This window comes from Hermetia illucens, chromosome 5 (genome assembly GCF_905115235.1).
Source record: "Hermetia illucens chromosome 5, iHerIll2.2.curated.20191125, whole genome shotgun sequence".
Taxonomy (NCBI): Eukaryota; Metazoa; Arthropoda; class Insecta; order Diptera; family Stratiomyidae; genus Hermetia; species Hermetia illucens.
In genome coordinates, this window is record NC_051853.1 from 9,195,858 (window position 1) to 9,210,899 (window position 15,042).

A 15,042-nucleotide genomic window follows, 5' to 3' on the forward strand; every position below is an offset into this window, starting at 1 on the left:
CGTAGGAAGCGGATGAAATGGACTGAAGAAATGAACCTCTTCATCATCCGCTCCTACTTCGAAATAACGGCGGAGGCGGGTACAACATCTTACCGCCCCTTGTTGCACCAGAGATTCGTCGAGCGTTTCCCGCAATTCGCGCACGTGACTGTGCAGCGAGTCGCAGACCAGTACCGCTTTATTACTCGCAGCGACACAATCCCGGCCACCATCAGGGAACGTGTTCGACTTGAAGTCATCGGGGAAACTGGTGACCGAGAGTCGATGGGGGCAGAGGCGGCGGCATCAACAACACCACGCCGCACTGCAGGCAACAGGTTCAGTACTCGCCGAAGCACTCTTCTCGACCGTCCAGCTGAGGTTTCCGCTGAGGTTCGGGACGAATTCCAAAGAGCGTGTATAGAATTCTCGGATATGGATCCTTTGCATAGACCAGGCATTCCCAGGCTCTATGCATCTCCAGCAACTCCGGGAATTCTATCTCAAATCAATGAGATTGCATCTCGACTGTGTGCTGATATGTCGCTGCTGCAACTACAATCACTTGTGTATTGTGGTGCAGTTGCGGCTATCAGATTGCACGGTCAGAAGATTCGCTTTCGTGTTATTGGTTTGAGTGACAAAAGAAATCCACCATGGAAAATTCGTTTGGAACGTCGGCGGGACTCACTAAGGCAGGACATTGCTAGACTGATTCAGATCAGCACTGACAATGCCAGCCGACGGGTGAGAAATAAAGTGCAGAGGGTTTACCGGAACTATGCCATCTCCTGTGAGACACCCGTAGTTGAAATTCTGGACACACTAAAACAGAAACTTTCTGTCATATGTAGTCGGTTACGACGGTATGGCGAAAGTTATTCCAGACGTGTCCAGAATGCAACATACGCGAGGAACCAGCGGAGCTTTTTCAGATCTCTCAACGAATCCCAACAGAGAGCCCAGACAATACAGTTCTCGGTGACGGAAGCGAAAGAGTATTGGGGTGGACTTTGGGGGTTACCTGCCCAGCATGCTGAGTGGATCACCGCCGCAGGCACCCGCCATGTCAATACACCTGGCATCAATTTCGCGGATGTTACCGAAGAGGAAGTTCGACGAGCCATAAACAGCTCGAAGAACTGGAGGGGCCCAGGTCTGGATCGGGTGCAGAATTTCTGGTATAAGAAATTTACCAGTGTACACAGTCGGTTGGCACGCAGTATAAATGGGGTCATGAGTCGGCCGGAGGAATTTCCACCTTTCCTCACTGCGGGGAGGAGGGAGGATTACCTACCTGATCCCTAAGAAGGACACGGTGCAGGACCCCGCAGACACAAGACCGATCACTTGCTTACCATCCCTCTACAAATTCATCACGCCCATTATTAGTGGAAGGATCAATGCGCACCTCGAGACCAACAACATTCTGTCCGAGGAGCAGAAGGGCTGCCGAGTTGGGTCAAGGGGTTGCAAAGAGCAACTCATTATCGACTCGGTAGTTGTAGGACAAGCAACTAGAGGCCAAAGAAACCTCTTCAGTTGCTATATCGATTATGCCAAGGCTTTTGATAGCGTTCCGCATACCTGGCTAATCGACATCCTACATCTGTATCGCATTGATCCGAAACTAATAAAGTTTTTGGTGACACTCATGGAAGGGTGGCATACCACCTTATCAGTCCGTACATCTGAGGGTACTAATACTTCAGAGCCCATCCGTATACGGAGGGGCATCTTCCAGGGGGATTCGTTGAGTCGTTCGTTTCGTTGGTTTTGTATGGCACTGAACCCCCTTTCATGGCTACTGAATGATGCTAGAGGGCATGGTTTTGCAATAAAGTATGGCCTACGTGCTAAGTGCGAACTGACACACTTGATGTACCTAGATGACATCAAGCTGTATGCTGGTACTGACAACCATCTTAGAAGTCTGTTGCAAATAATAGACATGTTTAGCCATGATATTCGGATGGAGTTTGGATTAGACAAGTGTCGAATCCAAGCCATCCGCAAAGGTCATCACGAGCCGCATGCCGGACATAGCATTGGTGACCTCCACATCGAAGCTATGACCGAGACAGACTTCCACAAGTACCTAGGAATTCTGCAAGGAACCCATGCTCGAGTTGGTGATCTGAAAGAAGCTCTGCTGTCCGAATTCCTGCGACGTGTAAAGCTGTTGCTGAAATCGCTTCTCTCGGGGAAGAATAAAATGAGCGCGTTGAATGTATTCGCTATCCCTTCACTCGCTTATGCATTCGGAATATTGCCGTGGACGAAGACCGACCTGGAAAACGTCCAGCGGCGGATACGGACAACTATGTCCAAATTCCGAATGCATCACCCAAAGTCTGCCGTGGAGCGGATGAACCTGCCTCGTGACATCGGAGGTAGGGGCGTGGTTGACGTGGCGGCACAACATCATCGCCAAGCCGACTCGCTGCGCGCTTATTTTTACAGCAAATAGCAGGCGAGTCCCTTGCATGCGGCTGTCTGTAAGGCAGACTGTGGACTGACTCCACTTAACTTGAAGGATTGATTTTTCAATCCTCTGAGTGGGGTGAAGTCGGACCAAGAGCGGATCGATGAATGGAAGTCAAAGGCAATGCACGGTAAACACGTGAATTGTCTTTGGCAGCCATTTGTCGATTTGCATCTGTCGAACAGATGGCTGTGTGCTGGGGAGCTCTTTGCTGAGACGGAGGGGTTCATGTGTGCCATTCAGGATGGCGTGGTCGTCACCCGAGCTTATAAAAAGCTCATCATGAAAGAACGGGTGGAGAACGACCAGTGCAGAATGTGTGGTTCGGCTTTAGAGACGTTGGACCATCTCATTTCTGGCTGTACTGTTATGGCACCGGTGCAATACATCACCAGGCATAATGCTGTATGTAAGGTTATCCATCAAAACCTTGCATATAAGCATGGGCTGATCACGGGAACATGTCCGGTTTACCGATATGAGCCGCAAGCAGTACTTGATAGTTCTGCTTACAGCATGTATTGGGACCGGTAAGTTCTGAGTGATCGCCATACCGCACACAACAAGCCTGACGTACTGTTAGTTGACAAGACGGGTCGCTGCGCGTATATTATTGATGGTGCTATCCCCCATAATAGCAACATTGAACGGAAATACGTGGAGAAGAAGGTGAACTATGAGCCATTGGCTCGGGAAATCAAAGAAATTTGGCGTCTCGAGCGGGTGGTTGTAGTTCCCATAATATTGTCAGCTACAGGTATTGTACCTAAATCCCTCACGGCTTCCCTTGATGTCCTGGGACTTTCACACAGTCTGGTTCAAACCATGCAGAAGTACACCATTCTGCATACGTGCTCGATGTTGCGGGGAGTACTCGACGGATTCTCCCACTGACCTACCACCGGTCACCACCACCAGCGCCCCTTTAGTTTTTATGTAGGTAGGATCGTCCGAGCCTAAATGCTTGGCACTTAGTGCTAGTATTAGGTAAAATCCGGCATCTGCCGAGATTGTGATAACTCGGAAATAATAATAATAATCGTTGGCGCAACAATCCATATTGGATCAGGGCCTTGAAGTGTGTTAGGGCACTTCATTCAAGACAGGATTTATTTATTTATTTAATAAGGACAATACACACAATACAAATTCTTTATTAAATATTGGCCTCAGAGGGAGGAGCAAGTGAATGTCTTATTTTACGCTTAAAACTAGAGAAGGAAATAGAGTCCAAGGACCCAAGCTGTAGGGCGTTGTAGGATCGGCATAGCCTCGGGATCGGAGAGTGGAAGTAAATCTCAAGCTCCGCGAAGGGTCCATCAAAAAGTCCGCACTAAATGTGTTATGAGACGAGCCGATACGGAAAGTAATATCCGAGTTGGCAGAGCAGCCCATCAGACAATTGCAGAGTTTGAAAAGAGTACACATATCAGGGAAGATACGGGAGGGAAGTCTAGTAATGAAAATTTAGAGAGGAGAATGTTATGGTCAACGGTATGAAAGGTTTTGAAGAAATCGGTGTAAATAGCATGTACAAAGTTAGCAAAGACCAGAAGGTTTGAAGCCGTAGATCTATATTTTACGAAACCATGCTGCTCTTTGACAATGACTGGTGACCGAAGTGCACGGTTCCCCAGTCGTTGACGTATCTTTCCAGGATTTCGGAGCAAGAGAAGAGAAATGGGGCGGTAGTTCACAGTAAGAGAAGCGTCTCCGCTCTTGAGGATAGGGATGATAAGGGCCTCTTTCCAGAGATGGGAAAAGTAGCAATTTCCAAGCCTTTTGTTGTAGATTATACTCAGGGGGAGGGAAATGTGTTTTCTACAGTTAAGGAGGAAGTGGTTAGGAAGCGCATCGAGGCCAGGTCCGACATTGGGGTCAAGATTACCAATGAAAAACTCAACCAAGGAAGGCGTAAGGTAAGGAATGGCCGGAGATTCGGAACAGTATGCAGTTATGAGAGGTGCAGAGGGTGGAGGGCTCGAGGGAGAAAATACTGAAGAGAAGGTCGCAGGATTGTGGTGGGAAGTTGCTAGTGGAGCCAGCAAAACTGATAGAAGAAGAGAGAGATTGAATGGGATTATGAGAGTTGCGAGTATGAGACCAAAAGGGTTTTATGTTACCGCGGGCAAGGGTGGCTTCGACGCTCAATATGTACCTTTTACGCACTATTCTAACCATTGACCTCACAGTAGAGTGTATAGCCTTAAAATGAGCAAGGTCGGCGTCATTCTTAGAAGCCCGACACTTCTTCCGTAGTGTATGTTTCAGACGAATGTTAATAAGAATTTCGTTGTGAATCCAGTTGGGTACGAACATAGGCAGGGAGGGGGAGAAGGGACATAACAGAAGAGGAAATTGGGCAGGATATTGTAAAAAGTGTTTAGAGCTTGATCACACGATGAGTTGTTTAATATATATATCCAGTTGAAAGACGTTAAAGCTGAGTTCAGACCGTCAAAATTGGCTTTGCGGAAGTTGAACTTAGTAGAATTACGCTTGGCTTTGGGTTTTGAACGAGGGAGCTCTGCTTCAAATTCAACCGCGGGGTGGTGAGCGTCAGTTTTGAAGTTTTGAAGAGCAACACAGTCAAAAGGGAAGCCAGAGGAGGAGAAGACAAGTTTGGCGGGAAGTGTATCTTTTATTGCAATTAGTTCCTGCCACAGTGGAAAATGGAGTACCTTTAATGAGCTCGGAGTTTAATATGGCATCGTCCAGCCAGGTTTCGGAGATACAGATGGCATGATGTTGCTGAGCCAGCCTAGATACTAACGTTTTGATAAAACGGACGGACAGTAAACATGGATCCAGTTTTATAGCTCGGCGAGACAAGCGAGTTGCGCCGAAATTTACCCGCAAATTGGGGCGCTTGTATGGCTTGATGAATACACCTTCAGGCCAGAAAGAAGGGTTGCCGAGGACGTCAACTTCGTGTGGATAATTCACCTTGAAAGATGCAATCACCCGGTCGGTGTTATTCTCTTTTGTCAGTTTGACGCAGGACAGAGGAGAAAGTAAACCAGCTTTGCTCTTTATATACACTAGAACATCGGTCGTAGAAGTTGCGTACGCTAGCCTGGAGATAAAGAGCTGTTTAGGACGCCACCTCTAGCTTGGGGCCACTGGTATGGGTGGATGAAGCGCCAGGATAAATGGCAGCGGCGGGAAGTGGAGCTTCGTTGGCGACAGGAACGATGTCGAAAAGTGGAGCGATTGGGCCGATTCGTGACTTGCTGAGGTGGCTACGGATTTTGTCCCGTTATAGGCGCGATGGAGCGAGACAGGATCGACAGGAGTGGAAACAAACCTGATGTAGGGAGGGATTGCAGACGAAATCAACTCAGATTGAGAGGCCTGGTGCATAGACTAATAATAGTGGAGAGAGAACCCCTCCCTGTGGGCAGCCTCTAAGACATCCTGCTTAAATAAATTAGCAGCGGTTCCACGCTGTCTTGCCGCATCACAAATCTAACAAGCAGCTGAATCAGGCTTTAGAGCTCGGTCGAGGAGCACTCTTGTCGTTCTCCTCCGTTTCGCCAAATCCGGTGTGTGATGTTTTACCCTTCTTTGACATCATGAGTGAGCCTTTGAAAGCTTTTCTCATGGTGGTATGATCATCCGGATGGTTTTCCCAGTTTCAGCAATGAATTTGATGCGTCTTTGATGGATCGTAACTCATGGATCAGGGCGTTGAAGTGTGTTAGAACACTTCATTCAAGACTGTAACGATACACTACAATACAGTGTAGGAGGCAATGTGGTCAGCATTGCGTTCGCCCGTGATTATTGTCCTGATTTGACTCAGATACTCATTCATAGCTGAGTCGACTGGTGTCCAACATCCAGTCACGATAGCAAATTCCCTGCCACTAATGAGATAAAGTCGAGATAAAACTCTTTTAGAGTTGTTTTTTAATATAATCAATTCTGCTGCAAAAAGTGTTAAAAAAGGATCAGGAAATGTGATTCTTTAGATGGGATAGATTGTTATCATCTTTTGCTTTTACCTATATACCTTATATTGTGTAAAAAAAAAAAAAACTACTAAAATCGGTTTACTGTCTGTCTGTCTGCAATTCGCATTTTGGAGATGATTGTGGCAATTGATGCTAAATTTGGTGCAGAGGTGGGAACTGTGAACGCTCACGCAAAAAGTGAGTTACTTCATTGTGCGTTGAATTTAAGCGAACGTCCCTCCGTCCAACATGCTAAAGGGGGAGTGTAAATTTTTTTCACCAAATATAGTCATGTGGGGTATCAAATAAAAGGTATCGGTTAGTACTTTCCGAAGCCGGTCTCAGCTTTGACATTTGTTGGAAAGGTGGGGAGCGCGGGGGGTTGAAAGTGATCATTTCTTTCACAGATCCATTCTCGGAAAATACCCAAACGTTCTGTACGTTGGAAAAAGGACAATTTTTCAATTTTTTTTTGTATAAGATATGGGTAATGCGTATTAAATGAAAATATCGCTATATTATAAAATAACATGTTAAGAATATTTGCTGAAAATTTCCGCGAAAAATATTAAAATTTAAATCGTTGGTAGCAAATCTCCCGAGACATCTCCAAAAAAACATGGATCGCTGCATTGTCCTGCCTAAAGCCGATAGACTATCATCAAAAATCGCCGAAAATTGTGTGTTTTTCTTTAATCCTTGATATATAGTTTTTAACCTGCTTATTCAGAATAATTTTATATAGTATCGTCCTCATGAATGATAGAGATCCCATCTGCAGGCAAGTGTTCAGATCAGATTTGATTAAACATTGTTCCAAATCGGTTCAATTATGTTAAATTTAGATAGACATAAGCTTCGATCTGCTATGAAAATCGATCACAATAGATTCAAGATGAACTTTAAAGAGTATTTTTAGTTTTATTCGAGCTTATTCAATTGATTAATGAACTGGTAATTTTATTGAGGGGATTTTAATATAGTTTGCGAATGAATTGATGTTGAATATCGAACAGAATGTTATTAATTGAAAGACATACGAGTATGAATTCAAAGATTGTCATTTGATCTCTAACCTCCTTAAAGACAGAAGTAGAAAGTGGAACAAGGCCATTTACATTAACTAGGCGAGAAGCATTGCTTTTCCAAACAGATTGAATGAATCCTGTAGATTTCATAGTTTTGCGTGAAGTTAAAAGGACCTTAAACCTTATACATCCAGATTCAATTTACTCATCATATGGTATCCAGGCTGCTGCCTTAATCAATCAATTTTTGAAGGTTTTATGTAAAACACAACCTGATTAAAATAGGTTTACTATCTGTCTGTCTGTCTGTCACGCGCATTTTTATAATTAACGACTATAGCGGTTGACACCAAATTTGGTGGAAAGGGACTGTGAACCCCCACGCATACAGTGAGCTACATCATTCTACGTCAAATTCAAAGGGGGTGGGGGTGTTTTTTTTTCACCAAATATAGTCATGTTGGGTATCAAATGAAAGGTCTCGATTAGTTATTTTTGAAGCCGGTCTCAGTTTTGATATTTGTTGGAAAGGTTTGGTACCGATATCTGCCCAAATACAGCTAATAATAGTATATTACCATAATTTTTAAGGTTTTGTTTGCAAAACAAAAAATCGATTCAATGTCTGTCTGTCTGTCCATCTGTTTGTTTGTCTGTCACACGCACTTTGCTCAGAAACGGCTACACCGGTTGACACGAAATTTGGTGAGCAGATGGGAATTGTGAACGCCCAGACATGCAATGAATATATTTAAAAGGGGGGTGTAGAATTTTTTTCACCGAATATAGTCATCTTGGGTATCAAATGAAAGGTCTCGATTAGCACTTTTCGAGGCTCACACCTGGCCCCATCGGATTATCACCTCTTTGCCTCTTTGGGCCACGCACTTTCTGAGAAGCGTTTCGATTTGCGGAAATGGCTCACTGAGTGGTTCACCTCTAAAGACAGCCAATTCTACTGGCGTGGTATTCACAAATTACCAGAAAGGTGGAAACAAAGTGTAGAAAGCGATGGGAAATATTTTGAATAAAATAACTATTACGGTTCCCTTGGAATTATGTATTTTATTCTCAACAAAAAACCGGAAATTAATTAGGAGTACACCAAAGCCTCGAGATTCCATCAGGCATTCGATACAGCCAAATGGCGAAACCGATCATGAAGAGCCGACCCCGCTTGTGAACGGAAAAAAGGCTGAAGGAAAGGAAGAAAATTGGAAATTGATCGGCAACATTGAAATTGGGAACCACAAATAAAATATAAAAAAAATTGTGTTAACTAATTACTCATCCACCGTAAATTGTGTGGACAATCCAAACCGGTCAATGATCAGTTGACCAATTTAGTCATACGAGGGGGACCCATAAGTTCCGGGAATTACACTGTTGTGGGGAAGGAGAGTGGGGGACCCTATTGTTTGACCACATGTCCGTTAGTGTTACGCCACCTGCGTCAGTGTGTGAAGTTGTGTCGCTGTGAGTGCATCGGTTTGCCTGTGAGATTTTTTTTAGTAAAACAACTTTTTACATTTCGGTGAAAACGTAATGGCAGATTGGCTGTGAAATTTTGTTTTCTGTTGGGGAAATCGGGCGCGGAAACTATTGTAATGCTTAAGACTGCTTATGGGGATGCTGCCTTAAGTAAAACCAGAGTTTACGATTGGTTTTCACGTTTTAAAAATGGAGAAATGTCTATTGAAGACCAACTTCGTTCAGGACGCCCCTCAATGTCAAGAACTGATGAAAACGTCGACAAAATCAATGCCCTCGTTCGTGAAGAATGTCGCCGAACCATTGATCAATTCTGTGAGATGTCGGAAATGTCATGGAGTTCAATTCAGAGAATTTTATTCGAAGATTAGCACATGAGAAGGGTTGCAGCCAGATTCGTCCCGCGCTTTCTCACAGACGAGCAAAGGGAGCGTCGACTTCAGGCATGTTTTGAGCTTCAAAATCAGCTCGAAGAGGGCTCTGAATTTTTTCCAAGGTGATTACTGGTGATGAATCGTGGTGCTTTAAAAGTTAAGAACAACAATGTTCACTGTTACAACACTTCATTTTATTTTATTAAAAACAATGGAACTGCAATGCTTCAACAAAAGGTGAATTTCATAAAAACTTTTTATAGAATCCTTCCACTATATCCAAGGACATAACTGGTGCTCGTTATTTTTATTAATCTAATTGATATAATCACGTCTTGTCTCTCTTTCCGTATTTACTTTTTTTTCATTTACATCTGACATTTCTCGTCACCTATTCTGCTCTTCACTCTTGTAGCTAGGTCTGAACTGAGCGGAGAGCGCCGATGACGTCATCTGTCCGCTGGTATTCGCAACATTCGAAATAAATTTCGCATGCCGCGAATCCTGCCGCGCCACATCACTCTGCCCCCAGATGAAACCGATGGGTTTCAGCGACCGAAGCCGGAACTGCATTCCCCATCAGTCCTTGAAGCGAACGCGCCGTTGTTTAGGGGTGCACTTGGGCTTCAGCCTGGACAAGGAGACCGCCTTTTTGTGTCCACCGATCTCGAGCTGGAAAAAATGTTCTCCCCGCTCGAGAACGCGGTATGGGGGTTCATAAGGAGGCTGCAGCGGCTTCCGGACGGCATCCGTCCTGTGTGTACACGTGTCCAGTTCCTTGGGCGCACAGACAGATGCGGACGAGTGTTGGGTGGGAGGAGTGGCCTTGATGCGTCGGAGATTGTCTCTCAGCAGACGCACCAACCCCGACTCTGGGAGACCCGATCGCATCAACCGCCTCCTCAGCAGACGCCGCCATTTGCTTTATTTAATTTATTATTTATAATTTCATTGAAATTTTTCTAAAGGTGGTAAGAATAAATTTCGAATGCTGCGAATCCTGCCGCGCCAGAGTGCTATGGATACAACCCCGAAACAAGGCAGCAATCAAGCCAGTGGAAGACAGCTGGCTCTCCTCGTCCCAAAAAAGCTCGCCAAGTGAAGTCAAACATCAAGACAATAAATTGTTTAGGATAAGTGAGGGATCCTAAGTCCAGAACCACTTGTTGTTGGACCGCACCAAATGGAGAGCAATTTACTCCCACGTCTGTTTGGTCCGCGGATCCCTCGTTTGGGGCATGGCACCCGAGCATTACAAAAATTATAGGACAAACGGTTTCGTCCAGGGCAGAGGCAACTTTTCAGACGCTGCCTCACCTCTGCCCTGGGAGCAGCGTGACCGTGAGTGGCATCAGATGGAAAACGCTCCTTTATATATTCAGGAAAACACGCCATAATAATAATTCGCACCCTTGGGAGCAGCGCGACCGTGAGTGGCATCAGATGGAAAACGCTCCTTTATATATTCAGAAAAACACGCCATAATAATAATTCGCACCCTTGGCGTGTTTTCCTGAATATATAAAGGAGCGTTTTCCATCTGATGCCACTCACGGTCACGCTGCTCCCAGGGCAGAGGTGAGGCAGCGTCTGAAGAGTTGCCTCTGCCCTGGACGAAACCGTTTGTCCTACAATTTTTTTTTTTATCAAGACAATGCTCATTTGTTTCTTCGATTGCAGAGGTGTTGTGCACGCGGAGTTCGTTCCCCCGGGTCAAACTGTCAACCGGAAGTTCTACTTGGAGGTTTTGAAAAGATTGAGAGAGAGTATCCGGAAGAAAAAGACAGATCTTTGGCGCACAGGCGACTAGTTCTTCCATCATGACAACGCCGGCGCGCCCACACCGCCCTTTCCGTGAAGCAATTTTTGACCAAAAACGGCATGAAACCGATTGTCCACTCCCCCATACTCACCGGATCTAGCCCCCTGTGACTTCGTTTTGTTCCCCAGACTCAAAAGGAGTATGAAAGGAAAGCTGTTCGAGAAACGCTTCAAATACAATGTTCGAAAAATGCGTTCTTTGAAAATACTGGGACCGGACTTCTTTCGAGATTCAACCAAACTCACGGTTGGGTGAGAACGAGATGGTATAATAAACAAAACGAAAGATTAGTGTTAATTGATTAATTTTATTGCCCGCACAAAGCAGGATGAGAAGAAAAGAAACGAAAAAACGAAACGAGAACGTGAAAATAGTAAAAAAGCGAATTGCGCGTGAAAGATGATAATAAACGTCAAGCGGAGATGTAGACAAAGAACCGCTGTAAATCTACACAAACAGTCAGCGCTGACGCAGAGATGAGATGAGATGAGAAGCGGTAGATTTGAACAAAAGCGTTTTGCCACTGTGGAGGAGGTAAAACCCAAATTACTGGAAGGCTTAAAGCACATCCCGATGAATGAATTTAAAAAATGTCTTGAACAATGGAATAATTGTTTGGAGAAGTGTGTTGTAGTCAAAGGCGAATACTTTGAAGGTGATCAAAATTTGGCGTAAAAATATTGAGAAATAAAGAAATTATGACGAAATTTCCCGTTTTTTTTTTTTTGGGTCCCCCCTCGTATATTCTCTACAGAAAACTCTTTCCCAATTCTAATCTAATTCTGAAGAAAATGAAGTTTTGTTGAATTACTATTGACAAACCAACACTTTGCAACTGATAGATTAAATATCTCATTATTTCCACCAAAAGATACATAATTCAGATTGAACGAAATATGAGTGTGATTTCACGCAAGCATTGCAACGTTAGGTGTGTATGTAACATTTCTAAATTAAAAGGTTTACTTACTCTTGAAAAATGTGCATGCAGTGTATAAAAGTCGTCGACATTAGTAACTGGATATAATATAACAGCATCACGAAAATTTGCTTCCCTCGTTAGCACGTTTAGATCTTTAAATAATTTTGTATTTTCCAGCTTATATGATGGAATTTTTACAGCCTGTGAAAAGAAAAAAGTTTGTTAGAAGAGTAGACTATGGACCAACTGGGCAAGTAGTTCTGCTTTCAAATCTTATTCTATATTAGAAGATATTTATAGCCATTAATCATTCAAGTTGTTAGGTAGAATACTACCTCTGCATTTCTCTGTATGCACCACAGCCGTAGCATGCGCTTGAGGTACACCAATTAAAGTGGTCAAGATTTTGGTCTGATCTGATACTGAAGAAACTAATATAACAAACGAGGGGCTGTAGAATAGCATACCATATTGTACGTGTACTATATTATGGCATTAATTAACAATATTCCTACTGGCAGTCTTACTATCAACAACCTAAATAAATTTTGTACCAATCCCCTCGCTATTAGCGGAAGAATGTTCGAAAGTAAAGATGCTATCTTCAGGAAACTTTTAAGAATTGTTCTACGTCACTTTGAACATAGCGCCAGCTCATGTTATCCCAGATACCGTGGCGTTCTTAATTGTTACATGTTCAGATGATCACCATCCATATGAACTTGAGGCTTTTGTCTTTAGTTTTTGCCATCAAAAGTCTGAAATCTTGCAAGCCAGAAACTGAAAGATTTAAGTTAACACAATATTCAGATATTCATTAGGTTCCTCTGGTTTTCGTACGCGCTCTCGGAATAAGATAAGTTACTCAAAGTCATTATAAATCTTAATTCTTTCAAAGGAGAGCTTCAGATTGCCGCAACATCTGCGAATACTTTTCATCATTTAGATGCGAATTTTGGAACTGTAGAATATTTATTCAGGAACGCCTCTGAATTTATTGAAGCTTTTCAATAACTACTTTAATTGGACAAAATTGATCGAACACGATGGTGGTTGCTTTCCGCGGGAATATCTAATTTTGTGCAGACTGATTGTCTTAAACTGTTTGCTGAGAGCTTTTCATATGAGGTTGATGACCTATAACGAAAGTTGCTGATGCTATTCTGTACGCAAATTGACAATTTTGCATAAATGATCTGTTTATTAACGTTGAATTGCTTTTACAATCCGTTTACTGTCGAAGTTGATGCACGTGTTAGAACTTAATATGCATACCTGCTTATTGTTGGCTTCGAGTTACAGATGTCCCAGGCTAGACAGTATGTAATTGTTAACAACCTGCATTGTTATGTATATGCGCCTTTGCAGCATACCAACATTCGATATGTGAGGTACAAAAAGTTCTCAATTAGATAAATGGTTGTCATGGAAAACTCTCAGCCGATCCTAGAAGAAATTAACATTGAAAAAGTGATAGTTGTCCTTCAAACATTTTGAACTCAGGCCTCATATCGAGTGGGGGTGGAAGTTGATAGTTGACTTCAAGTAATTCACTTATCAATATCTTTCAAACACTTCAGAAAAGTTGCAGTTCTTTTTCTGTTTTCTGGGTGTTGGGTGATAGGCAGCCGATGGAAGGTTTAACTGTTTAAAGGTGCAATCGTTATCAAGTAGGCGCTAACATACCGCTGATATTTAAGCCGATTATTTTTTTAGATCACAGCTTAATAAACAGAAAGTGCTATTGCAGCGGTTTGGAAACCATCGCAGAATGGCTAAACAGTGTGGCGGCATATCCGAGACAAGAACCATCGACTGCATTGCCGACATTGAGAACACCTCCGCCAGCGCACTGAACTGCCCCCGATACATCTGGCGGCCGGGCACGAGGCCTAAAGTTTCAGAGTCAGCATCCAAACCAGTGTTTAACTTTGGGAGCATATCAACCACTTAACCAAGTGAAACTACAACCACCACTCCTGCAATTTCGGCTGCCTCCTCAAGCAGTGGCTTTAGTTTATCTACACATCCAAAAGCTACTTTTGGATCCACACAACCAAGCGTAGGACTTATTTTTTCCTCATATCCGGCGCCTGCAGTAGTCAACCCGACAGTTTCCGTGACAACATCAACAGCTCCGATGTCTGCTGGTGGATTCACCTTTGGCTGACAAAATACTGTCGCTGACAAAGTCGTTTCTGTTCCAACCTTCACATCAACCGGCGACAACTAGGCAACGACCAACACAAATCATCAATTTAATTAGCCAGTACCATTATATGATATTGTTCAATCAAAATTTAAAATATTTAGTAAATGTGTAAATAAAAGTGTACAATCGCTGCAAGAGCTGATGCGAGTTTTTTGAAAGAGAAAGGTTCCGTTCTGGTCTCCACTCGGGTTGCCCTCAGTGTGACTGTGTTGTTTCATTGCTTCGGAGGGGCGTGATTAAATCCCTTTTTTATTTTTTCCCTCTCCTGTTTTTTCGATTTTCGCTCAGGCCATCTGGTTCCGCTCTGGTGTTCAACCTCCGCTTCGCTCACTAGCGCTACATGTCTCGTGAAGACAAAACCGTGGGAGACGCTATCCCCCAGTGGCAGCGGTCGCAGTTAGGGTGTCCCTTTTTGACGGAGAAATCCGGCGGCACGGTTCCGCCAATTGGAGGCACAATTTGCTGCTGCAGGCGTCACAACGGTTGTTACGCGTTTTAATCACGCACTCATCATTCTTCACGAAGGAAACCATCGAACTAGCCGCGGGCGTGTTGGAACACGACTACTACGACCGGCTAAAGGAGCAGTTCATACGGCGGTTCTCAGTGAGTGAGGAAGAAAAGCTGAATCCCTTGTTGACCGAGCTGACACTGAGAGACTCTACCTCCAGCCAGCTACTTCAAGAATTGAGGGAGCTGGGTGGGGATAAGGTCGGCCGACAAAGTCCACGAGGCGTATGAGCGCCCCGTAGTCGCGGAAGTCTCTAGAGACA

The 15,042-nt window shown here is 43.9% G+C and overlaps 1 protein-coding gene across 1 annotated transcript in view; it reads right to left on the reverse strand.

Annotated features, from left to right (window-relative positions):
* The window catches only part of LOC119656829 (chondroitin sulfate glucuronyltransferase), a 122,482-nt gene that overhangs the window by 22,521 nt on the left and 84,919 nt on the right, over nt 1-15,042 (reverse strand). Inside the window, exon 3 of the mRNA XM_038063475.1 lies at nt 12,106-12,258. Coding sequence (XP_037919403.1) covers nt 12,106-12,258 — 153 coding nt within the window. The remainder of the gene's footprint in view (nt 1-12,105; nt 12,259-15,042) is intronic.